Source organism: Morone saxatilis, unplaced genomic scaffold, assembly GCF_004916995.1.
Source record: "Morone saxatilis isolate NCDOM2014 unplaced genomic scaffold, NCSU_SB_2.0 Contig19, whole genome shotgun sequence".
In the NCBI taxonomy this organism is placed as follows: Eukaryota; Metazoa; Chordata; class Actinopteri; family Moronidae; genus Morone; species Morone saxatilis.
Window position 1 is genome coordinate 1022371 of NW_023339751.1, and position 27907 is coordinate 1050277.

The 27907-nt window shown below is 40.7% G+C and overlaps 1 protein-coding gene across 1 annotated transcript in view; it reads right to left on the reverse strand.

The window, feature by feature from the left end:
• Window positions 1–5233: 5233 nt before the first annotated feature.
• b3gat2 (beta-1,3-glucuronyltransferase 2 (glucuronosyltransferase S)) overlaps window positions 5234–27907 on the reverse strand; it is a gene marked incomplete in the record, with an annotated part of 50263 nt that continues 27589 nt past the window's right edge. The window contains 2 exon segments of the mRNA XM_035663016.1: window positions 5234–5998; window positions 14592–14740. Of these exon segments, the coding sequence (XP_035518909.1) occupies window positions 5912–5998; window positions 14592–14740 (236 nt within the window).

Sequence of the window (27907 nt, forward strand, 5' to 3'; positions counted from 1 at the left end):
TCCAGAGGATGAGTGTGTGTGTAGGGGGGAGAGGGAGGGAGGAGCCTGACCCACCCATCTCCTCACAGAGTAAAGAACGCACAGCGGGGGCGGTGCCCTCAACGCCCCTCCCAAACCCTGCACACCTTCACCGTGGTTCCTTTAAAGAAAGATCACACTGGATGGAGTGGGAGAAAAAAAAAGAAAGACTGGCAGCTTCCCATCTTTATTTCCTCTTTTGGTTTCCTTTAGGTGTTGTTGTCTGAAGAAAGAGACACAAACCAGAAAGCTGCTGGACCAATAACTGCAAGTGTCTATTCTAGTAACATTATATCAGTACCAAATGGATAGTTAGTGAATAGTCTGTCAGTACCTACAGTAGATATGGCTATCTTGTGGTTGGTCTATGCTACCCTGTCCTCACCCCCTCCTCTCTCTCCTCTCTCTCGTCTCGTCTCGCGTCTCTGCTCTCTGTGCTGTGGGGAGGTATTGAAAGCGCCTCGCCCGCTGCCGCCCTCCTGGCTGCTCCTTCCTTCCCCCTCTCTGTAGGGCGAGCAGAGCCTCGTAGCAGATAATCGTCTGAACAGTACTGTATTTATGTGAATAAGATGTGAACCCTCCACTTTCTTCAGAGCCATAGGAGAGAGGGTGATGCTCCGACTCTCCATGACTTTGTTTGGTTTGAGTTATCTTCATCATGTGACACTCCACTGGGGGGGGGGCATCAGTTTACTTTAAGGTTGACAGTATAGACGTTACTTTGCACTGATTCATTGAGTCATTGTTACGTAATTGGACCATTTTCCTCGTATTACGTCCAACAGTGTCTCATTACAACCAGGTGTTATCCCCCAGCAGACCGTATACAGCAGTGGTTCCTAATTATTTTTCTGAATATTTGCTTCTTAATTGTGAAATACTGGAGGACAGTAGAACATGAGACAGATAATCTGTGAAAAAAACAGGTTCTTCTGGATCGTTTTAGTTCTCCTAATGACATTTACAAGAATCCACCGGGGCCGGATTAAGGACGTAAAGATGCTTTCGGTTGGAGGCTTGAGAGAGACAAGAGAGGCAAGAGAGTTGATTGTTGAGTCTTATTCCAGTACAGTCGCTTTGGTCCTCTGGGAATCTTTTCTTATCTGTCTCATGTTCCACTGGGAGAATAAAGTGAAAGTTTCAGCAAATATGACAAAAAGCTATATTTCTAAAAATGACCTACTGCAGCTTTAACTAAACCGGACCAATTATTGTAGTTTCCTGGGAGCCTGTGCAAAACGTTGAGCCATACGTCACCAAACTACTAGCAATTTTATTCTCACTGGAACAAGTTGCCTTCGATTTTTAATGAATTACCAAAAAAAAAAAAAAGAGCTACTACACTTTGTTCTGCAGTTTCATTACAAAAAAATAGAGAGGCAGTGTCCATCTTTTCAATGTTGAGTAGTTACACCACTACTTTTAGGGAGTGTGCTGGAACTGTTTTACCCCTGCTTCCAGTATTTATGCTAAGCTAAGCTAATCACCTCGAGACTCTAGCTCCATACTTAGACATGTGAGCAGGAATTGATCTTTAAACAATCAGCACAGACTGAACAAAGTGATAACAGCACACTGTTCACTCCCGTAGCTTTGTCTCCAATAACGAGGATAGTATCTCATCAACAAACACAAACCAAAAGCCCCGATCAATGTGTGTGTCCTTTTTGAGTCCAAACCTTTTGTAGATTCTGGATTTGTTACAAGACAACTACAGCCGGCCATCTGGAGTCACACAGTGCTGGAAACTGCAGCATTTATATCACAGTTTAAGGGACTGCTGTAACTCAAGACAGCTAAAGAAGCCAACCATCTGTCACGTTACATTTAATTCAATTTATTGCCTCATCGCAACTACACATTCCTTTGCTTTAAGGGCCAACGCCAAAACGGGTTGGGAACCACTGATGTATATACACTACACTGGCTGTGACAACACCTCCTGGCCACTGTTCCAGTATCAGTAGTTTTATCAGCAGGCGGATATATCGGCCTGGCCCTGTTTCCCATCCTGCTCGCTGGTTTAAAAACAACCCAAAACTCCAAATGCCAACGATTCCCTTCAAGTCTCTCAGTAATTGCTGGGCGGCCCCCGGGTCCCCTGGGTGTCTTTGGTAGCAAAGCTGTGGTGTTTTGAAGTGTTTTAAAACCAGACGAGCTGGGTTCACTAGAAACCGCGCTCCGACCCAGTTAAGACATTCCTTGTTGTTGAAACGAACCGTTTTCCCAGCGCTCCCCGAGGCGAATGAAAGCGCCACTGGAATCATAGCGGTTTGTCTTCACTGCACTTTAAATAGCAGAGCAGGTACTGCGTCTCTCGCTGCGTTCTGGGTTCCACCTCTCAGATCGCAGCAGAGACCAGTGAACTGCCAGATAACCACTGCAGGGCGGGATTTCCTCAATTATTATTTTTTTTAAACCGGACACCCTGAAATGTTTCTCCTCTTCATGTATGACGCTCTCACCGTACGTTCTGCCATCCGCCATCTTTATTGTGGTGTTTCGTTGTGTGCAGTACAAGAGAAGCACAGTTAAGTCTGAAGCAAATAAACCTGGACGACCAATCAGAGGGCTAAGACGGGCGGGACAAGGAAGAGGATTGGACAGTGCTTGCAAAAAGGGGACCTGTATGAAACTGCTGGATGGGTCCCATCACCACTGTCCAGTCCTTGTTTATTGGCAGTAAGAACAGGAAACACACAGTTACGATCACACTGCAGAGCGCCGACGCAGAGAATAACGTGCGTACACACAGGGTCCCTCTGCCATGCAATAACCGTAGCACTCGTACACACAGGCTCAATAAATCTAACGTCCTCCAGGTTTATTTCCAATGTGTTTACATTTTCTGGTGCCTAGTACAGAGAACAAAAAAAAAAAGAAGTGGTTTCCGTGCATTAAAAAAAAAATTATATATATATACAGGAATTTTTCTGTGTTCACCTGTCCAATGACTCTTTTAACTGTAAAAGTACTGTTTTATCTTTTGGGAATTTTATTCATTTGCTCCTTTTTTTCTGTTCCAAGTTTTACAAGAGGGTCATTTGAAATAAAGGCTGTTGAATCCTGGATTGAATGCGTTTTTTATTCCCATGGCACACCAACACAGTCCCCTTTAAGCTCCAGTACAACACTGCCGTTAACATTCACTAAAGGAAGTCCTTTCACATGCAGGCCTGTCTGATACGCTGTTTATATCCAGTTCCTTTTTATTCCTCCGCTGGCAGGTGAGTTTACTTGAGAGGTGAGCTTTCTTTGTTGTCAGCCCACAGACTCTTCATTATTGATGGCAGCTTGTCAGGAGGGATCTTACTAGTTCCTTCACGTGATGCATTTTTCCAAACCTGATCGCATACTTCACAGAAAGAGGAAAAGGTCAGTCCAGTTGATCACATACGATGAGTTGAGGACACAGCGTTTGTGCATTAATAAATCATTACCACATTAACTCTGAGACATTATTGTGATTGATTTAAACAAAGAGGACCAGAGCTGGGGAACCTAGCTGTGTGTCGGTCTCTAAATTGGTGTCTTCCAGGTATCAACCACCGTGAAGACAGAACAAACAAACCTAAAACATTTGCAGATGATAAAAAAGCGTGAAAAGCTGATGTAAAGAATTCCCTTGCAACATTTTAATCAGCTCAGTGAGAGTGGTGGGAAAGGGGTTATGAGAAGTACGTGTTGAAACCATCAACATATAGAAAGATGGACGTCTCCACACCCAAAATATCCCAGATACGGCTTCTGCCATCTTTCACCCAGTCGACTCAATCGCTTTTTAGAGCTTCAAATAACTAATAAATCATTAATTAAAACCTAACTTATCAGAAAAAGTATGGCAAACACTTGAACATACGTGTGAAGAGATACCACAAATCATCTTTTGGGAAAAATTTATTTTACTTAGATTTTTGTCCCATCTGGTAACATGGAGGCCGCTGCCATGCTTTATGACCATATCCGGATATAACGTCCATCTTTTATATGTCGATGGTTTAAAACAAATCAGTATTTTAGGAAATGTACTTACTTCCCTTCAATCTGAATGTGACGTGAGAAAAACTGCCAACATCTTTCTTTCTTTAAGTACAGAGCTGGAGGTTGTGGTTAGCCTAGCTTAGCTTAGCACGGGAAAACAGCTAGCTTCAAAAATACATCTACCAACACCTTTAAAGCCATTTTTACACATTCAATCTAGTCTGTTTAATACAAAAACTAATTGTAGTGTAAAAATCCCAATTACATTTTACAGGGAGTTGTTTTTTGTTGTTGTTTATTTCTCTGTCTGTTCCCAAAGCTGTACTTAAACCACTTAACTTCCCCTAAACCCACAAATAGTTGGTTTTTACTTTTCTGCTCATGTACTGGTTAAATAAATGAGGTGCTGGTAGATATATTCTTGAACTCTGGAGAGTGCTACACTAGCTCTTGACAGTCTTTATGATAAACTAGCTACTTTATATAACAGCTGGGTCCAAAATGAACTTTGTGGCTCATGTGCCAATAGCAGGTAAACTGAGAAAATTCTGCCAAAAAACGGCCGTAAAACTGCATCATGCTTTATTTGACTAAAAGTAGTTCCCTCAAGTTTTAAGCCTTTTTGAACCTTAATATTTTAGCCAGGAGTTTGGGGCTTCAGTGTCGCCCAGAGGTCGCCTGTTGCAGGACCTCGATCTCCTTGTCTCCATGTCTTTCTTTTTGGTGTCGCTAAATCTCAAATAACGTGTATCGCAGATGTTTCTTACAGTAAACATATAGACATTGTGTAGAAAGTGCTAGAGCAGTGGTTCCCGACCTGGGGTCCCTATACTAGGGGGCACCAAAGCTTCGTGGGGGTCGTGAGGCCTTCTTGATTTTAAGGCATGTAAGAAAACTTAAAAAATATAAACAGTAAGCCTATATCTCAACATTTGGTTCACTTCTGTGAAGAAAAATAAATGTAAAGTAAATTCTCTAGAAGAACAATGAGAAGAAAACACTGAATTTGTCAGAAAATAAGCTGATTAAGTCTGTATGATTGTTAACAATTATAAACAAATACATAATACAGACAGAGAATTGTATAAAAAGTTCCCTAAACAGGAAATAATCTGTCAAAATGCATCCATATCTCTGGTTTTACACAAACTTCCTGCAGTTCACTGCACAGTTTGAATATAATATGAAATATCTATAAAATACGCCACTGAGTCAGTTTATTAATGATAAAAAAGGGGTTCCTTAAGGAAAAAAGGTTGGGAACCACTGCGCTAGAGCATTGTGAGCTGCTTTGATTTGATACGGTGGACAGTGAGGGTCATATAAGTCCCAGCCGCTACGTATAAAAAACATAAAGTGATGTAAATCTGTCCCTAAATCATTTACCGGACATCTCGCCGATAACCCCAATTTTTTTTTCAGCCAAACTCAAAATTTACCTGCATTTTGGCTTTTAATGTTAATTCTGAACCGTGGCAAACAGCATCCTGATTCCAGCTTTGTTCTTAATGCACACACAGGAAACAGCATCACAATAGCACTGTAATCTGCACCACAGTTACTCTGACGATGTATTAATGATTAAAAATGACATTAATGATTTACATGGCACTTTTCAATTCAGCAACACGATATTTTTTTACATTTACACTTTAGTTTTTTTTTACATCAGCAAGCCATGGATGTTGGAAATGAGTCGTCCCACTTTGTAAAACGAACATTTTTTGGTGCTGTCCAGTTCTCAGAGTTTGACAGACAGCCAGATGTCTTGAATCATGCAGCTCCTCAGAGTCTGTGTCCTTCGTGAACAGATTGTATTTGCCCGATAAGGAGAGAGTGCTATCGTTAGTCCCAGCCAAGAGATGATGGCCAGCCACAGTCAGCTTCTGGATCCGCTGCTCAGCTCATCCCCTCACACCTCGATGACCACAGTGTCCTTCCGATGTTTGGGCTCATTTGCAAGATGCGGTTTCTCTGTGCGAGTGTGCCAAACCAGCACCTGAAAAACAGAAGAAGAAAGCGAAGAAAGGATGAAAAAATCAGCTGACAGTAGAAACACTGGCTACTAAATAAAGAATGAACAGGCTGTTATGCTTGAATAAATACGGCACGGTTGCAGGTGGAAGGCAGAGCTTCACTGATACCGTGGATGATAAAAGACTTCAATTGATATTTTTTTGGTTCAAAGCCTTAATTTGTTCATGTGTCTGCTACCAGTAATGACACAGTATTTAAATACTCCACTTAAAGGCACCCAGTGCAGGTTTTTGAACACTAGTAGTGCTGTGGAGCAATGTACACAACTGATTGACAGTAGCAATGTGCTAAACATGGATGTACACAATGTAGCTCTCTAATGTGACGTTACGTAACGTCATGCTGCCGTAAACCGCGATCAAAGTAGTTTTATGATTACGAGCACATGAGCACAGTATCAGATCCGACCCCCGATGTTGCTGATCGGTATCGGTGCGTCCCTAGCTGTAAATGTCCTCCATAGTTCACCTTTCACCTACAGTAGACAGTCACTGTACAGTGAGGTTGTTACAGAGATCTGGATGCTATTGCTTTCTAAATAAAAGGCAACTAAAGACTGAACATTGAAGACCTTATTAAATCCAACCTGTGTAAAGTCATCTTCTAAATAAGAGAGATCTGATCCCAGAGGGACCCTAGGACAGTAGAAGCACGATGCTCAGAAAAGAGAAAGTGTGTGTTGTTAGCAGCAGATCACAGATCTGTGTGTGTCTCTCATCAAAAGACAAACGTTTACTCCTGTGATGGTAATTACATATGATCAGAACTGCTAACGAGTCCCTTCAGATCCACATGGGTGTTAAGAGATATTGACACAAAGATCAGAGACGGGCAGAATGACGCACACTTCAGTATATTCCACTATATTGGTCTAAAGCTGGTGGGGAAGTTGCATTTCCCTGGCTGGAAAGACTTTTTGAAGTAAAGGCTTCATTGCTTGATGATGCTCTGATGAAATATCTGTCAAATGAAAGACACTGCTGTATTCTTTGAAACAGATTGCATTGTATCCTCCTGTTGTTGAATTTGATGCTCGGGTCTGCCGGGAGGGATTCCACACACACAGGAAACAGCCTGACACCTCCTGAAATGGATCAAATCAAAAGCAGCACGCACCTCGCTGCAGCTGTTTGTCTTGTGTTTGCAGCCAATTTCACAGCAATATGTTGGTGAGAAAACACACCGCGGATGCAAAGATTCTGATTTTCCTGGAGAAAAAGGAGAGTTTCATTCTCTAGAGATTAAAGTGAAGTTATTTGTATTAAGGATGTTTTTTTTTAGTGAATAGCTAATGAGTTTATAATTCACACGTGTGACATTTCTGTGTCCAAAGAGGAACGGATTCACAGAGGTATGATTTATTGCTGGCTGCCGTTGTTTCTGGGCTTCTTCAGGTGGAACATGTCACTTCCTGCACACTGTGCTGCTAATTGGCCCACTTTGCATATCTAACGAGGCTAATGTAGCAGCCACTAAAGCATCGCTCCAGAGCTGTGGGGAAAATGGCACTGAATGTGTGAGTCGGTGCCCTCCCTGTTCCCCTGGACTCGCACACCTCTCTTCCTCCTTCCTCCTGGTTTTCTCTCCATTTTCCTCATTCATCACTTCCACTTTTTCTCTCATGGCTCTGCTCTAGTTTTTACCTCTCCCCCCGCACGCTCTCTTGCTCTTCCTCCCTGAGGCAACCTGGAGACAAAAAGCTTTAGCAGGTTAGAGCTTTTTCTTTTTGCCTTAATGGAATAAGGCGAGGAGAGGCCAGTTCCTCCCCATCAGGAGGAGGAACAGGATGATTGGGTAGCAACAGTTTTTAGTTCTACCTCAAAATAACCTCTCGCACTTAAATTCCACACTCCTCGGAGCGGGTGTGGCTTAATCGGACGTGGGTGGTGCTTAAACCTGGAGTGGGCGGGGTTAATGTGTTGACATGGGTTGAACACAAGTATTTATTAGAAAACTATTCGCAGAATTATGCTTCAGAGCGATGGTTCTGATCACAAGAGTAATAAAGCTATTTACAGAACAACATGTTTGAGAACGGATATTGACATTATGTGTACTGGATACTCAGCCGTAGTGCTGCACATATGATATAGCCTGATAATAAGGTGATAACTGTATCAGCCTTTTGTTTTTAAAACAAACACATGACAGGAACATGATTTCTGAAAAGAATCCCACAAATTTGATTATTATTCAATAATTTTTTTCCTGTTTTACTGATACCAATATATCTGCAATAAGCTAAAATCTCAGATATTTATCAACCTAGTGCTGAGATCCGGGAGGATTACCTAACCCTTTATTTGGAGATAAAAGTGTTTGTAGTAATCCCTCATTGCAGAGGAAAACTGTGTGCACACAACAACATCATAGAATAAGTCAGAGTCCGGCTAACCTGCGTGTGTGAGAGTTTTATCAAACAATGGAACTACCATTAAAGTTCATATCTTTATTTATTCTATCTGCTAATGCTAGTAATCGGTGGTGTTTAATAAATAATAATGACACCAGTTTTTATATAACTCCCGTATTCAGATTATATTAATGCACAATAAAGGGTGTGGCCGCACACTGACTGGTTCAAACTTGGAAAACTCCTGACAGAAAAATGATGAATGAAAAATAAAAAGTAAATACAGAAAATAAAAGTAAGTAAGATTAAATCAAACAATCAATCACACCACTGGGTCCATTAGTCTTCCTCAGCTCTGAGCACTTTAAGAACTTGAGACTTGTTTTTGTCACCTGCTGTTTCTAAGAATAAACTTCAGAATGATAATTTAATGGGACAGAGAGGGAAAATGCATCAAATCAATTTAAGGATTTTAAGGATCAGATCCCCCAGAACCAGCTCAAGTGCTGGAGGGAAGCGTTTTAGCCACATTAATAAAACTAAAATGAAGTTTAAACTTGAAAGCCAATGCAAATGAAATAGACAGCGGTGGTGTTTCAGACGTCCCTGTGTCACTTTCCTTTCTTTCTTTTTAACTCCACCTTCAGTCAATTCATCTATCTATCTCCCTCTTTCTCTACACAGGCTTTTACTTTCCCTCCTCTCCTCCTCTCTATCTCATTTTCCTCCTGTGCTATCATCTGTCTCCATCTGTTCCTGCCTTCCCTCTCCTCTCTTGTCCTGTCACTGCTGTCTGTTGCCATTACTCCGCTGCTCTAACTACATCACGGCTCCTGTCAGTTGTCTCCAGATACCGACCCGGCCATCAGACGAGCATTTCTGCCCTCCATTGTCAAGGTCGGGATTCGGGCTCTGTGATCTGATCCTAGATACCTTCCTCAGAGTGGAAAGAGAGCCTGCAGCGAGGGTGTGTCACAGCTGCTGGAGAGGGCATCGATATCGCAACCGAAGCACCGATATTTACAGTTCTGTCAGGATTTAACTTCACTGATCAATACGGCTATTAACAATCTCTGATGATGTCATTCAATGATGTAATGTACTGTATATTATCGTCTCAGCTCTTTAGAAAAATCCTTTTGGATTTCCTTCTCTGCGGATTTGAATAAAGCTTGATTGATTCCCCCAAAATACCGTATTTCTAACCAGTTTAAATCTATAATACGTAACATTTCTGGCATTAAAATATCTATAAACACAATGTTCTCTATATTTATTCAGGTAATGCTGCGTGTCAGCGTTGTGGTTGTCTGCAGGAAAGCCCGTCAGTACAGTTGAGCTGTATATCCAGCTGAGCCGACAGTTTTTAGTGGAGCTGCTTATTCTGGTTTTTACTGGGTTTTGACAGTCAGTGTTGTGTTGGTTTTCATTCAGCTGACTTTAAGAAAGCAAGAAATAATGTTTTGGGGAATTATTCAAACCATTTCTCTTTGATATAAAACATTCTGTAGCAGTGAACAGAATTTCCTGAGTGAACTTTTTCCCCCCTGAAAGAAACCTGCTCCAGCCGGTGGCAGAATGTGTCCAAACACTACAAAAGCCGGAGCTGTAATGAACTCTGAATCCAACAAACATCTGACAAACGCTGCCACCGCATTCCTTTCACCACACAGCCGAGTCGGGGTGAGTCAGGACCTGCTGAGAGAGGGAGAGCTGGTCACCGATTGTACGAGGAAGCCTCTAACCTTGTGCATTATTAAAAACATTAAGAATTGACCCTGCGGCATTTACCGGCAGCAGGCGCAGGCCGGATGATCCGAGCTACACTGTAAATAAACAGCAGCGAACCGTCACGGTCACACCTTCACGGCCTCTTTCTGTCACCTCCAGAGCTGATAGAAAGCTGAGGAACACTGGAGAGAAACACACGCTGGTGGCTTGAGTCATCGCTGCAGCTACATCCCAGCCTCGTACAGAAAATACAGGTAAACAGCACCCTCTGACCTGGGTGGGGTTTCTTTTTCCTTCTGTCTAAATGAATACAAGCAGGTTGGTTCAACTGAGGTTCACTGGTCTCTCATGTGGCCACATCTCGTTGCACAAAGAACCAAAAAATAAGCTTCACGCATCCACAGGAGAAGGCATACACCGAAAGATCCAAGGGGATCGATTTAAAAGGGGAGGGAGGGGGTTGTCGTGCTAACTAATGAATCTTGGCTCGGTCATGCTATAAAATAGGGTTCCGCCGCCTTTTTAAGAAGTCATTTTCCAGAACATTTTCAGGGAGGATGATTCCGAGCACTTACAATCACATCCTTTGATTCATTTTGTAATCCGTGAAGGAAACTAAGTTTGGTGAAGATGGAAACATTCAGCAGCTGGCAAATATTCGATTACGCTTGATCTAATGGGAAAGTAATATAACTAGTAGTGTAACTAATTACTGTTGGCAGGGAGTAATAAGTGAAGTAATATTACTTTTGAACGCTGATTGTGTTTCATAGGGAGAAAATGTCTCGATGGACTTTTTGGCTTAAAGTGTTAACCAGGGTCACAATATGACTGTGGATGTGATCTTAACGGCTTAAAAAGGCATTTTTCATTTCATCTGACTTTAAACTGAGCCTTGGGGGGGGGGAGGATGAGCCGCCATGTGGAAATCGATCGAGCCCCGGGGAGTGCCCCCCCCCTCCTGAACCTGGATCTGTTCCTGTGATACTGGGAGGATTCTACAGAGAGATAATGAGGGCGATTAGGGAGTGTTTGGGGGGACGTGTGTTCCTCTCCGCTGCTGCGTTACGTTGGTGCCCCGAGGAGAATTAAATACTGATCATTGCTGATAGCTGGAGGTGAGAGTCATTAATCACTTTACTTCCTCTTTGACTCATTCTTGTCTGATACATATCATCACTGTCGGGTGGAAACCTTGTATCTCCATATTTTGGCCATTTTCTTTATAAATCGCTGCTGTTGGTCTCTTTACGTCTGTCTGTGGGTTTAACCATTAAAACCAACTACACCAACTAACAGCAGAGTGTTCAATGGTTTTTCCAACATACACAGACGTTGGAGCCTGTTATCTTATTTTATTTTATGTTACACTGACACTGTTATGTGTTTATTCTGTGTTATGTTTTTAATCTCTCTTTAACAGTTTCTCTGATTGTGTTTTTGGCTGTATTCTGCCCACCTCGTGTTGTTTTAATCTTACTCTTTATTGCTGCTATTTTGTGTATATATAAAGCACTTTGTTTTAAAAACCAATAAAGTTATTGTTTATGCATTTACGCTACAGTTACTTTAAAAATGCAAAACAAAACCAGTTTAAATCTTCGCTCTGTGTTAAAAGTTGAAGATTGATTGACGGTTGAATATCAGGATATTATCGGTTCACGTTCATGTCAGCGTGCGTCACACTTTGTTCAGTGTTGGGGCAGTACGGGATTACTGGTAATGATATTACAGATACCCCACAAAATAATTAGTTACAACCTTACTACCCTAATGATTTAAAATCCAATCTGGATTCATTTTTGGACTCGTGCACACCACGAAGCAGGAAAGTAGCTTGGAAGATGGAAACATTTAGCAGGTGGAACAATGCATACTAACTTTTAAGATATTTTTGAGGCCTTGTATGCCTTTATTTTGATAGGACAGGTGAAGCTAGAGAGGAAAGAGGGGAGGGAGGAAGGGTAAAGGCATTGATTGTTGTGTTAATTGAATCACACTGACAGTATTTGTTGAATGAAGCGTCTCTCGGTGATGATGGCGTTGGCGGTGAGTTACGATCTCTGGATAAACGCAGTCACATCTTCTGACTGCACCACGGCGGCTTTATGAGTGATGATGTCACATCCCGCTGTGACGTGATGAATGCTGATGTCACATCCTCCTGTCTGCGCGTTGCCAGGGCAAAGACTGATGATGTCACAGCCTGCTAATGGCCTGTATTAATATCAGCGGCAGGGTTCCTCCATTAGCGTAATGGGCCTGATAATGATGATGATAGCTTCAACATAGAGCTGTCTGCGGCGGCAGCGGCGGCAGCCAGCTGTAAGTGATGATCCAGCAGCTCCGGGGGTCTTTATCCTTTTCCCTGCAGGAAACATTTACCCATAACCCACCAGGGACTTAAAGTGCAACCATGTGACCTGTGAAACTGCACATTCAGATCTCTCTCGTTTTGAATCGGGTGAAGCAGCTGCTTACAGTTTGCAGTGTAATGAGGGGAGAGGAGGAGGATGGAGACTTGGCTACCAGCGTAAAATAATTCATTTTACTAATTCTACTGGCCCGAATATTCATCAACAACCCCCCCCCCACATGCTGCAGTCACACAGCTTGAAATGACTGCAGTGAACCAACAGTTGTGGTGTTGTTTGCTTTACCATCAGCAGGGGTGTAGCAGAGAAACCTAGACCCCTGACCCCATTTCTCCTCTTAATACGTCCACTGTCATCTGAACACCGGCATCTGTGGTGGTTATTAGTGTTCACCTCCATTAAATGTTTCCAACAATGTTTAAATCCAGAGAGATCTGTCATTTTATTTTGGTAGCGCGTTCGTCAGTTTCACTGGTTCCCTTTTTCAAACCTCTGAATTGCAGCAGAAGTCTGAAACCAGGCCAGACTCAGCCAGTCTCAGCTTTATAGGCAGGATTACTAAGGGGGGTGCCGTCATTTTGTGTCAGAACCAGAAAAAGAGCAACAGAAGAACTGCCTACAGAAGGGGAGACAAGCATGGATGATTGATACAGCTATACATGCTTCTGTAAGTGGACTTATACAACTCTGGAATCTGCACTGCTGGTTGGTTGGAGCTGAATAATCCCTCCTCCAAAACAGTAAACGAACACAATGTCTAAATCACTAAATAATGATGTGGAATTAAATGACAGTTCAGTCTGATTATCAGGCTCTAACGGGGCTAAAACAGAATCAGAAAGGTCATTCACACTTTATAAAACAAAAAGCCCGTAAATGAATCTCTGCTTGTTTGGACACTTTCAGCCCACATATTCCTTTGAAAAGGTAAAAACGTAATAGAATCCATTTCTCACAAAAAGTCCTTTAAGGCGGCTCTGTGATGGTTGTCAAGAGGATGAGTGGCTTCATAAAACCAAGTGCCAACAGGGGCTGTGGTGATTTGAGATGAGCTGCATCGATCTAAGCTGTCTAAGCACACAACTAGAATTGATAGCGCTATAACGCCATTTCTATCCAATTCAAGCTGTGTGTGTCTAAGTTTAGCCCATGCCACCAGCTTAAAGCATGACTCATGCTGTCAATAGTGGGGAGAGATGCCCCATGGTTAGTTACTGCTGTGATGGTAGCCATTATTATGACTGCAGTTTAATATCCCACACACAAACACACAAGGTGCCAAATAAATGTATTTAACTCCAGTGTGTGTCGCCCTCCTCCAACAGGTAGGTCAACGCAGTCTGATAACAAACTTAAACTTACATTACTGATCCGCCATAATCAAACAGCAGTGACTGTGAAAGTGAAATGGAGAAAAATCACCTTCATTTTAGAGAGATTACAAATTACATATTGCTCTCCCTGAAATATCTGTATTCAGATTTATACTGAGGCTTATACCGACAGTTTTTGCCAATAAAATAAAAATATACGATATTAAGATATTATTAATACAATTTAGGCTTGATAATCAAATGTTTGTGTTCATGTCATATCAGAATGATGAGATAAAAAGTCAAAATTAGGAGATAAAAGTCAAAATAATGATAAAAAAGTCAAAATGAAGAGAAAAAAAACCATAATTATGTGATAAAAAATCTAAATTATAAGATAAAAATCTAAATGAAGAGAAAAAGGTCATAATTTGGAGATAAAAGTTCAAAATTATATAAAAAAGCCAAAATTAAAAGTTTAAAAAATGGAAATTAAGATTAATTAAAATGTCAAAATTATGAAAATTTGGCTTTTTATCTCAGAATTTTTAACACTTAACATGAACATTTATATATTTATATTGTTAGAAGATTTATTTTTCTATATAAATTCATAATCCTCATACAAATATAAACTTCAGTTTATCTTCAGAATCTTAATTAGCATCGTTCATAACACCTGTTCATCCTTTATTTCATGTGAAAATTGTCTGTTAAATGCTTATCGAGATAATATCAGCATTATTTTGGCCAGGACAACGTCGGCGGTGCCTGCTTACTGACCCGGGTGCAGTTGTTGGCCTTGGGCTCCAGCTCGGTGACCTTGGTGATCTGCTTGAGGAAGTCAGATTCCTGCATCCCCGGCTGGGAGCCGCGCCGCTTGAACTGCGCCCGCGGGTTCGCCAGGATCACCTGGAGGTTCACCGCAAAACCTGAGAGAGAGAGAGAGAGAGAGATGGAGGGAGAGGGAGGGAGCATGGTTAGCCAGCATGGATTAACAGCACATTATAGGTCTATTATAATCACAGCAGAAAGTGATAGAGTGCATTAGTGTATCTAATGACTATGATATGGCTGATATGAAATGCATTTACCACAGGGGTCTGCCATTTTCCTGCCATAATTGTACTATAGATGAGAAGGAAAGCATGAGAAAGTCAGAGGGAAGTCAGCAGAGGAGAGGTAGGGATTAATGGCTAGCTTGCAACCAGATTTAATCAACCTGATTAGAAAAATTGGTAACAGTGGGAGAAAATCTGACACCACGTAATTACTTTGAAAGCAAAAACATATTAGCTGTCCTACAAGCAGGAGTACGTCTGAAGGTTGAAAAGAGATTCTGATCGTGAGATTAATGCTCAGACTATTTCCCATCACTCAGATTATCCACGTTGGAGACGAATCAGAGGATCTCAACTCAAACACTGAAGCTAGCGTCGTCTACTGCTGCACTGGGTCCCATCAGCATGTGCGTGGCGAACACGTCATTCACACATTCAATGTGTTGTCTGACCCGGCGGCTGGAGGTCTGAAGGTGACACATGATGTGTCCCTTACACATCTTTTTGCCTCCACCTCTGGCTGACTCTTCAGGGAAAGAACACAGCGCTCACAGATGGAGCTGTGGAAACTACGGACAACAGAATAGATCTATGAGAGTATATATAAATTGATTGAACTCCAGTTACATAAGTACGTGGGTAGCCTTCCTTTACTCTGTATGTTAAATAATGTACAGTTACTGTGGGGGAATATAATTAAAGCATGATACAGAAACCTAAACTGCAGCTCAATAAGACAGTACAGCAGTGCTGTGAGCTAAATGCTAACAGCAGCATACTAACACAATGACAGTGTTAAAGAAGCAGTTGAGGCTGATGTATGCATGTATTGGACATACAGCGACGTACTGGGTAATGTTGTTACAGTAGATTGTGGGGAACAGGAATGTCGGTCTCCACGCAGTCCATCACACAGTTTCCATCCAGTACTTCAGTCTGGATCAAAGTGGAGGACTGCTGACCCACATTGCCTGGAGCTACACCACAAGTGTGGCTCCAAAGCTTTTTGTACACATAATACACAGAGCAGTTTGTGGTTCTGAGGGTTGTAAAACTCTGATATCATTCACTCTCAAAGGAAAATTTCAAAATTATTATATTTTATTATTATAAATCCAAAATTAACTCTGACTGAACTGTTTTTTCCCAGCTGTCCAAAGACGACATCCTTATGGTTTCCTGTCCTGTACAGCCTCAGTTCACCTCCACTGGACGGAAAACAAATCCCATCAGCACCTTCTCTCCTTCATTCTGCCTGCTGAGTAACTCTTTCAGCCTCTCTCTGAGTCAGTATACAGACCCACGTTCACCTAAATCTAATTTGAAATGAATTACCACTGCAGTAGAATTCACATTTTATCCGTTATATCAAAAACTTTAAGAAATAAAGAGTTGTTACTGCATTGTGTTGGTGATTGTGTCCAACATCTTCACCTCCAATCACTTTTACCCATCAGCTTAAAGGACCAGTGTGTTAGTTTTAGTGGCTTCTAGCGGTGCGGTTGCAGTGTCTCATTCTAAGGTAACAAACACGTTTCTTATTTTTAGGTGATTATACACTAATAACAACATAGCTATGGATATTATATTACATTTCTCTCAATAAATCCCCCTAAATGTTTCACACTGAACCTTTAAAGATCAAGTATCGCATTGCGTATTACTGTCACTGAGATGTTCAACTAGCTAAAGACAACATTTCGTTAACTGAGCTCAATTTTCACAATTCATCAAAAATCTAACTCTTATGATTATGAATGCAACAGAGTATTGTGTTCATGTTAGAAGAGAAGATATCAGTCGCAGTCCACCAACAACAACAACCCTCCAACGGGTTTGAAATGCAGGTTTTCTCTTATAAAAAGTTCATTAACAGCCAGAAACTGTAAAAACAGATCAGATTTTTAAATTTCAGATGGACCTTGAACAACACCATCAGGAAAAACAACCAAATCTTATCTAAAATAGTGATATTTCATCAAAAGCACTTAACATGGGCAAAGATAAACTGTTACTAACAGCATCCTGTAAAAAACATTAAATTCAGAGATAGAGGACACAGAGGTGAAGGATTCATACAATGATATTAAATCCTTTTCAGACAATATTGGGAACACTTGTGGGACTTGTAGATTTGACCGTTTAAATATATTACCAGAGAAATTCAACATGCTTTTTTTCTTTCTTTTTATTATTTACGTCATTATAACTGTGTGATAAAAGAAGTTGATTGCTCAACACTTCTAGCCATGACTGTGCTGTTTTTCCACAGAGGTGCAGGACTTAACACACAGACAAATACTGTATTCTGAACCTTACTGAGGTATAAAGTATTAAAGCAGAATTTACTTAAATAAGTCATCGAGCAGTAAAATGTTCTGTGTTTTACTTTTATTTATGATGGTTTTGGATTAATATTAGTGCTCCATTAATGTTGCATTTTACTGCTGTATTAAAGTTGAGTTTATTTTTTACATACTATATGTACTGTTTGGTAGTTTTGGCCTTGGTGCCCTAAAACGTTGGCAAACCTTGACGTGGTTTCTTGTGTTCTGAAGTCTCCGATGTTGGAGCTTCATACTAATACTTGAATGCACCAAAGCAGAAGCCTTTTAAAAATGAGGCTTTTACCTTCCACAGGCATAATTTAACTTGATGAAACAGTGCAAAGCCTCTGCAAGTTAATATTCAAACAACCTGAAATCAGTGGCTGCCTGGAAGGTTGGAAAAACACAATCCACACAATGGTGTAAATTAAAGCATATGCCATTTTTAGTGAATGGGTCCTTAAACGCCTCATCAAGACGGCAGTGAATGTAAATGAAAGTGTAGGTGTAGTTAAGTTTTTTAAGCAGCATTTCTCTTGCTGAAGTTTCGAGTTTGGAGCGTGACATGAGGTTATTTTCAGAAAATTTCTGAAAATCCTTGGTGCACAAGGTCTCAGCATAATTACTGAATATTTATTTATGCAAATCATTAGTGGGTGGCACGCCTTGGCAATCAGTGCATTAGTGTAGGAATTCACCCCGAGTAATTCACCCTCCTCGCCTCCTCCTCTCTCCCTCTCTCCTTCCGGCTGAACAGCATTTTCTGGGCTGCGGCTATCCTGAGGCACTGACACATGCATGGCCAGCAGACAGCAGCCCTCTGAGTAATGTGAGTGTCAGCGCGGGTCACACAGACAGAAACTGTAGACATGCAAATGGGTTTGGCTTAAGTTTGCTGCATTTCAGGCCAGGTAGACCATCACAAACACACCCTAACTCTTCATCGTGTACTCGCTGGCACGTACACACACAAACATACACACCAGACTGAGAGCAATTTAAAGACTCATACAGGACTGATAACCACTATATTTTCATTCTAGGATAACATTTTAGGGTAGTGCACATTGATTTATACCCACACAAAGACACACACAGACTGATATAATACCTATTCAGCTGTTAGGTCACTCTGGTATCAGGCTTATTACGGCTCTGTGTGCGATACTGCAGGCTAATAACACAGATAAATGCAGCTCAGGTGCAGGAGACAGATATGAGAGCAATTACAAGATAGACATCTTCCAACCTGCAGACAGCCTCTGTCATATGGAGATCACAGCTTAACTGAGCCATGTTTGCCCAAGAGGCTATTGTCCAGACTCTGCACTAACTTTGTCCCACTTTACTGCTGACCCACTCTGGCTGACCTATATGACTGTATGTGTCTAGTGAATGCTACATTACCCCTTTCTACTGCCTGTAGTTCATCATTACATTGGTCAGAAAGTAGGGGGATTGGAAGTGTTTTAAAACTTTCCTGATCGATATTTTCTGTACAGATTGTGTGAGCTTACTGTCTGTTTTTCATTTCATAACCATTTTATGTTTTTACTGAAGGAACCAGACTCTAAATTTAGTTCCTCAGTCATACTTCAACACGTTCTCACTCTCCTCAAATACTGCCACTGGGTTAGTGGCATCATTAGTGTAGCATCATGTCTGGTCACGCAGGGCTCCGCGGTCAAGTTAGCAATAATAAAAATGGAAGTCCAGTATAGTGCTGTCACTCACCTGATGTAACATACGTATGAAGAGAAAATTGTCTGTTTTCAGTTTCATATGGGACATGAACAGCAGTCTGTGTTTGTTTGTCCAGAATTAACAGAGGGGTGACCTACAGCGTCATAGAAAGAGAGGACCACTGACCGACCGGCACTATTTGACAACTTGGGGATGAGAACGTGTTGCCTCAATATTCACAGGAAATAATCTGCCCAAATTTCATCTTGTTTTACACAAACCTGCTGTTTTTTATCAGTTCATCAGTTGGTCTGTACTGTTGGATATAATATGAAAATAATATGAAATATCCATAAAATAAGTAAAGGGTTGTCAGATAAGGGGTCCCTTAAGGAAAAAGGTTGGTTTGAACCACTGACCTAGAGCCACAAAGTCCACTTGTGCTTTCTGATATTCCATGAACTATCTGGAGAGAACTACAGTATGTAAGAGTTTTCAGTTGCTAGAACACAATTAACACACACAAGCATAGTATCACATTATTCTGAGAGCGAGACCTGGCCGAGGTAGCAGCTGTACAAAATCACAACATATTAAAACCTGATACACAAAAAAAATCCATAATAAAACCGAAGAACTATTCAGACACAACGACCACATCACCACATGCTTCATGATGCACAATGGATAGAACTGTGTCGAAGATCTTTTTGCTGATTATTTTATGCCTACGGTGCATAGTATGAAAATGCAGTCTTCCCCAGATCTGTCAAACCCCGGGAGACAATAAAAAGCAACCACTAACTACCAGAGCTGACACAGGGAGTTTACCCAGTATCACTTTATAAATAAAAATGTACCAGTGTTGTTGCCTGCGAGTGGTCAATGTCCAACCCACCAACTCATAAAGAATGCAGTGCTGAAGATGAGACTGTGTAATGTCCAGAAACACACGAATGCGCCAACAAAGGCAGTGGTGAAAAACAGGACTGGAAGCTAGTAAACAAAAACAGGTTTCAAACGTTTAAGAAAAAACAGCTTCTCTATGAGGGAGGAAAAGAATAAAAGAATAAAACGTGTTTGTTAGACCTCAAGGGTGCACACAATGCGTGCCGGTGAGTAACGCTGAATGCAAACAAAAACTCTTGTTTATAAGAAAACTCCACAGGGCACCTTTTAAAAACAAAGTTATGTAGTCAGTCTGAGCGAGACGGAGGAAGAGGTGGGGTGTGATCGAGAGAGAGAGAGAGAAAGAGAAAGCTTACAAGAAGACAAGAGAAAGAAAACTTTATTTGCTATTAAATGTACTGCAGTTACAGACTGACGTTACTTTGGAGAGTTTCAGTCGCCTTTGCATCCATTCATCAGTCAGTCACACCACAGTACAAAGAACAATGTGCTGACTCTGTTGTTTCTTTGTGTGTAAAGACTACATCATCGTTATTTAGTCAAATTTTTATAGTTCAACAAAGTGCAAAAAGGACTTGATTTAGTCCCCAAGTTTTGATCCTGTATGTCCTAAGTACCTGAACTATTTGGACAAAAAGGGAGATGAGCAGCGTCAGTAACACACACTTCACAAATCATCATCACAAAGCCTGCAGCGGTTCAATAATGGCGCACTCAAAGATCCACCATTGGTCCCCCGTTCATCGGATGTGAATGAAACTCGTGGGTATGTTCCAGACACACTGCGGGATGTCTCTGGTGAGTTTAATTAAGATTTCTCAATGGCATCGTGAGTTATTAACAAATATGTGATACCCCACGCTTCTGTAAACCTATTACCACACACATTCTGAACATATCTGCCAGGAATTATGATGATTGGACAAATGCTACCATCGCCTTTTGCCATGTTTTTTGACCATTCTTGCTCATATATTGTAGAAATGTGTATCTCAGTCCTACAATCCTGTATACCCAATTTGGTGTCAATGCAGTCAAAATCCAAAAAGTTCTGTTCACATTACTGCTTTTCATCTTATGCAAATTGAAAAAAAAGTATTTTTTTTGGTAGAGCACATTGAGGCCTTTCCAAAATTACATTTTATGCCTTAATTACAGCGCCACCATCTGGCTAATTGGTTATGTTTCTTGGGAAGCATTTGCACATCATTTCCAGTCATTGGACCAGGTTTTATGTTTCTAGCTGTTTCCAGCTCACAGCAATTTTGAGCCACAGCATGAGCCGACAAATAATAACAATAATAAACCGGAATAAACTCAATGGGGCTCTACTGCGCTACGGGTTTGAAAACTAATAAAGAAAGAGAGAAGAGACCTGAAAAGAAAGAGGTTAAAAGAAGAATAAATAAATAGATGAAATGAGACAGAAAACAATGCCTGGCACAGCCTCTTGTGAGTTATTGATTTGCCTAATTGTAGTGTAATTGTAGTGTAACCTGAAGCTCTGGTAGCCCGAGGGAACCATGTGGTTGCTCCGTCGTCCTCTAGGTTTACATGTGAGCATGCAATCAATTTTTATTTTTGTTTCCTGCCTTTATTCATCCCCTCTCTCCCCATCTCTGTTCCATCCCGTCGATCTGTGATTCATTTTCAGTTCAGAGGCTGATATGAAATACAAAAGAGTTTACCTGCAGGGCAAAAACAGATACAAGCACACTCAGGAACCACAACTCTGTGACATTAAAATCATAAGCCGGCAATGAATTAACGGTTTAAGCAACCTCCACCACCAGTTGATGTAACACTGCACTGACCCCACTTGGATCCACTTCAGGAGACATCTATATCTGCTCACACAGACAGAACAATCCTCCAGCAGAAAGGTTTCTGTTTGGTTTCGAATAACAACAACTGAATATTCAAGGAGAAAGGTGCTACACTACCGCCCACACAGTTTGATTGACAGGTGACCACTGGGACGTGCAGTGAAAAAACAGTCACAACTTCCTTTTTCCAAGCCTCATTAATGCTACACTGTAAAGTTATTTTTACATTATAAAACTGCCAGCTATGGTTGGCAGAACTTTACCTTAAAGGACCTTTCTACTATTACGGTAAAAGGATATCAATATTGTTGATTTTATAAGTTTTAAAGTTTTAGTTCTATTCCATATTTTACCGTATAAATACCATATGAATGCTGTATAAAATGTTTTTTTCCTTGAGATATGTCACTAGTTTTCTGTGCAATTTACAGTCCATAATATAAAAAAACTAAACTAAAAACCAACCATATAAATTCCTTTAAAATGCTGTATAAATAAAGGTTTTGCCATGTGATAAGACTGTGAGTCATGAGTCTTTTTACAGTGTACACGGCTGTCTTTTATGGTGATATAACTGGATACCTGCAGTGGTTTCTTCCTGTTTCTTTTTATGCTAAAATGCTGTGTGGCAAAAAAAAAAAAAAAAAAATAAGGAAGAGAAAATCTGCAAAGCAAAAATATGCAGGAGTTTCAACAAGTGGCTTAATCGGACACGGAGGATGAAGGCTTTCGTCCCCAAATCAGAGTGCTGAGCAGCATTCAAACGATGGAACATGGAGTGCAGCGGCTCGCCTTAACAACATCCGCCTTTCAAATGAAGTACTCCTGTTGCACAAACATGCAGAAATGGCACATCTCACCGCCTCAGGTCTGCATTTTAAAGATGGTCGTATGCACCGATTTAAGCACTCAGATGAATTCAAACTGAAAAAGTTTTTGATTTACTACCACGTAACCTAACAATCAGAAAACACATTTTTAAATAAATACCCCTTTTTGGCCAATTATCTGCAATTCACTGGTGCCAGAATAGAGGGGACAGCAAGACTTTTTGTCCTTTCAGCTGTGATGGTTCTCTTCAGTTCTGTGCTGACAAATTGATTACTGTCTAGGCTCAGTGTGAAGATACTGGTATCGTATGAAATTAAAAGACCTAAGGCATCCATTGGTACCATGTCATGCTAGCTTATTGAGAAAGGGGCTAAATAGTGCTCCAAATTTAGGCAAAATTTTGGTGATGGAAAAACTTGCTTGGTCATTTTCAAAAGGATCCCTTAACCTCTGACCTCAAGATATCTGAATGATAATGGTTTTATGGTTACCCACGAGTCTCCCCACTTCATGCTATGCTATGCTACGTAGTATAAATGTATTGATTGCATAAATTGGGTATGAATGGAAAGCTGAGACTCTTCCATTCATGTGTCATTCATCTTATTACTTAAAACAGAGTTTACGATTACGTTGTGATATACAAAATGTAATTAAATATACAAATAAAGAATACCAAAATACAATAATATGAGCAGAATAGAAGCCATAATAGCTTGGGGCCGGACCCAGATGTGCTTTAAAAGTGATCAGTAAAATCTTAGAAGCAATAAAACAAACAGGGAGCCAATGGAGAGACAGGTTGATGTCATCTGTAAATACCAGTAAGAAGCCGCGCTGCTGCATTCTGAGCTGAAGGCGAGAAAGCGACTTGTGGTTCAAGCCAGAGAGGAAAGAGTTACAATCGTCTAATCTGGCGAAAATGAGTGCATGAATGACTGGATGGATGGATTTATAGATAGATGGACGCCACAGATTTCTCAGCATACTTTAGTTGTACACAAACTTTAGGCCAGGCTGAGACTGAGAGGAAGCTCACGCTCCCTCATTCTGGCACCGCTGCTGCAGTGCTGTTTAAAACCCTCACACTGACGTCTTCTCATGGTTACATGTTCTATACACTGTCATCAGCATACATAAAGATGGACGACATGACAGCTCTCCAAAAGTGAAGCCAAAACATCTGGATCGCCCAGTATAGGTCATAAAACCTAAGAAAATCTGAGTACACATCAAATACATTTTTGTTGATGTTGATTCATGTTCAAGTGTTCATTTTTTCGAATAAGTTTGGTTTTAATTAGTTATTTGAAGCAGTCAGTGGGCTCAGGGACAGTCAGACAACGAACAAGTTAAAATGCATTTTATTGTTACAATAACAGTAGTTTCATTCAGAGAGGGTTTTTTTCTTCTATTCATTCTGTTTCAACCTGGTATTTCAGCACAGTCGCAGATAGAGGAAAGCCGGGGTCCAGACCTTTAAAGCCGCCCACTCCACCTATTCATGCAAATTGAGTGTAACTGTCAGATATCAGGCAAGATAAAGAATAGGCCACACTCATTGATATTATACTATTTGTTGAATAAGAACTTATCCTCAACCTGCTAAAAGTGACACACATGTTGCTATCGTGTTTTTCCCTTCCTGTTCGGTACAGTACGTGATTCAGAGCAGGAGGAAGGGTCTTTAACTGCTGCAGCACAGCGTCTCTATCCTCCCCTCATCTCACCGTCTCAGGAGCGAGTGCACAAACACTGGGGTTACTGAGGGTTAAACACTTTCATGTCCCTATCTCAGGGAGCACTCCCAAGGCACAAGTACCACTTCAACAAAAGGTACAGCTGTCTTTGTGCTGGTGTGTCTGTCACGCACGCGCCTTGTGTTTGTTTTTGTGTTTAAACTCGTTTTCTTGCACAGATGCTGCTCTAATGTGCTTCCGGAAAATTGCATTCATGCATACGGTGCATGTCCTGGGACATGCACGCTTTGTCCACTCGGATCAATTCAAGTGCTGGCAGGTGCATGCTTCTCAAATACATGCATGATGTTGCATGTGTACAATTACAGACACACACACTGAGGTGAATAGTACTCACCATCATTGTCCGGGCTCCATTGTGTCTGGCTAAATGAGACAGAGCAGTAGCTGGGAGGCTTTAGTGATCTGCTAACAATACAGCGCTGTATAACACAATACTATTAGGACACGCACTGGCACTCACTCAGCGCTCTGCAGACACCCCATTGTAAATCCTATGAATAATAATTTAAGAGTGAATAAAGTTTGGGCCGCTCGCTCTGCACAGCCATTGTTGTTCTTGCAGAATTTAAAGCGAAAAAATGCTTCGTAATACAGCCACGGCAGTAAATCTTAGCGTTGCAAATTGACAGCATAATTATATAGTGCAGTGTAAAAGTAAGGATGATAATTACAGTGTGTGTGTTTGTGAGTGTGTCTGTGTGTGTGTGTGTGAGAGAGTGAGATTAGGTGGAGGGATGAGATCTTGGCTGTGGCAGAGTAGAGAAAGGTGGAGGAGAGGAAGAGAGAGGCTCGCTCCTGTTATCGTGGTTTAATTAACACTAATCCCGAGGGCAGACCTGTGCATGCGTGTGTGAGAGAGTGTGCGAGTGCTCTGCAGCGGCGCCCTCGGCCATGTCCACGTGTGTTGGGAATGATGAGCGTGCAGTCATGATTTGTATCTAAAGTAAAACAACACTTGTACATTTAATGTTATTTATTAACATAAACTGTATGCAGCAGAGTCTAAATACAGTATGTGAGTGGGTGAGGTGGCATAATGAGTGCTGACTGACAGCCTGTTATTATTTGGTCAGTGCGATGAATTATTTTCTCACGGGTCAGAGGGAACGCTGGTGCTGAACACCTCTCTGATTGGATTTTTACACTGGAGATATGGAGATGTAAATAGATTTATGGAGATGTTTGCTTAGTCTCCTGGAACTGAGAAAAAACAAATATTATCACTATCTATCTGCCCGAGTTGATTTGTAATAACTGTTAGCGTTATATAAATAATTGAATCATTGAGGCTTAGCTTTAACTAACGACTACTAGTCAACTATGAAAATATTTAGTCGGTGGCCTACCTGCAGTGCAGTGATATTGTCAGATTGGACTTTAACTTCACATTTTGTTTTAACAACAGGTATTTCCTCTGGGTTTTAAGGAAGTAGGTGAAAGATGAAAATTATTGTTAATGTAATGTTTCCATCTTACTGACAACAATGACTCATTTTCCATCATATGAGTTGAATAACGATCACCTTCAAAGTGTGTAGTAGAAACTACAGAGGCCATGAAACTGAATGAAAAATACAAAAAGCCCTATCCCTATCCAAAGTTCAACATGGCGGACTCCGCCACTAGAAAAGGAGCCGCTCCCTCTGTAGACAAAAACGTTTCACTCTAAGCTAATAAAAACACAAAGATTCCTATTTTCAGCTGATTAAACACTGAAAACACAGTGAGGTCATCCTAAATGTTACACACTGGACCTTTAAGGCGAGAAACTACAGGCATGCACTGGTCAGTCCTCTGATTCTTTGGTCCTGCTGACAAGTTGCAGGTCCTGAACAAAATTTAACGTTGTTTTTGTTTTTCTGCGACTGTCCGACTGATGAAAAGTGGGTCGACTGAGACTCTTAGCAACCAACGGTTAATTTGGCTATTAGGGGGCAGCCGCAATGACGATATCATGTTTCACAATTATTTCGGTTTGATAATCGTCCCATGTCTACTGATGAGGTTAAATAGTAATAGTGAGGTTAAAGAATTGGGCATCAGGAACATTTCAGTGGAGAAATTCTCATAAATAAGTTAAAACATTGTGACATTTGCCTGCTAGAGCAAACACTGCAGTTATTTTATAAAGCAAAAGTAATAACAGCAGGACAAGAAACATCAAACCGTGAAGGCTCAAGAGCATTAATATAAAACTTAAGAGTGCAGGACAGACTGGTTGGACTTTAAATTGAGGGCCGGGGAGACAGCACATAAACTGGTGAGTTTCCTGAAGCCTCAGACTTTTATTTCGAGACTTCTGGCTTCCTCCAATCCTGATCCCATCTAATCTGCCTCTTTTCAGAATTGCTTTATACAAGAAGTCTCTGCCATCCCGCTTTGTGATTTATCTCAGGAATAAACAATCAGGGAAAGTAGCACAGGAGCTCCAGTGTGTAGGAGTAACAGTCAGAATACTAAATTGGAAAGATCAGATCTCATTTTATGGTAAATTAATCTATGAAAAAACAGAAGCTCAATAGAAAAATACGTCTGATCTCTTCAGGTAAACTCATGGAAAAGAAAAGAGCACAGTATTGCTGAAAGCCAGCAGACGAAAAAAAGTCCGGTGGACTCTCGTAATCAATAGACTGATCAATAAAAACTTTTGATGTTTCCACAAAGCACAGAAGAAGAGGAACCATTTCATCTTCACCACCATTTCCTAAACAGTCCAGAGCAGAGTGCTACGAGCTCCAGATGTAACAAACATTCCCTGTTCTACTCAACACAAACACATACTTTATCCGCCTGCAGATAATTTAAAGAGTATTTGTAACATTTCAACTGTTTCGCTTTGTCTGTAGATGTTTAACAGATTATCTACAAAATATATAGAGATAGATTTATAGACTTTATTTATCCCGAGGGAAATTCAAGTATCCAGTAGCATACAAAACATACATTAAACATACATTAAAATAAAATTTAAAATAAAATTGACTTATAACACAGTAGCCACAGTAAACAGTGAAAACAGTAAGCAGTGCAAATGGAGGTAGAAATTGTCCGTTGTCTATTGTCCTCCCTGCCTTGACTAAGAGTTGTTGTACAGTCTGATGGCCAGGGGGACGAAAGACACTTGAAAAATAATATAACTTGCAGTTTGTGCACACTTGATGGCAAGGTCTAGTGGGCAAAGATGGATAACCAAATGTAATTGACATCACTATTGTTTACAGGACAAAAACACAAAAGGTTCTTTTTTTTTCTTTTTTTTGTTAGTTTTTTAAGTAAACAAAAAACTTCTCAACCATACTGTGGCTTTCATAGAACATAAAGCCTATCAAACGTGTTGCATAAGAATTCCAAATAAATTATTATTAATTCATCTGAAAAATAGATAATATACATTTCTCATTATCAGCTCATAATTTATCTGTCCCGATAATTATCATGCATTCCTATCTGGAAGTGATATTATTCATCATCTTTTTACATTTTATGGTCTAAATGATGAATCACTTCAATAAAACTATGAAAATAATCATTTGGTGCAGCCACAATTGACAAGTTTTCCCTTTTACTTCTACAATGTCACACAGTTTAACGGTCCTGGCTGAAATATTAAACTTTACAAGTCAGTAGAGTGTGTGGCTGGAAGGGTGGGAACACTTGCCTTTATGGGTTGTTTACTAGTATAACTTTATTTAACCTTTG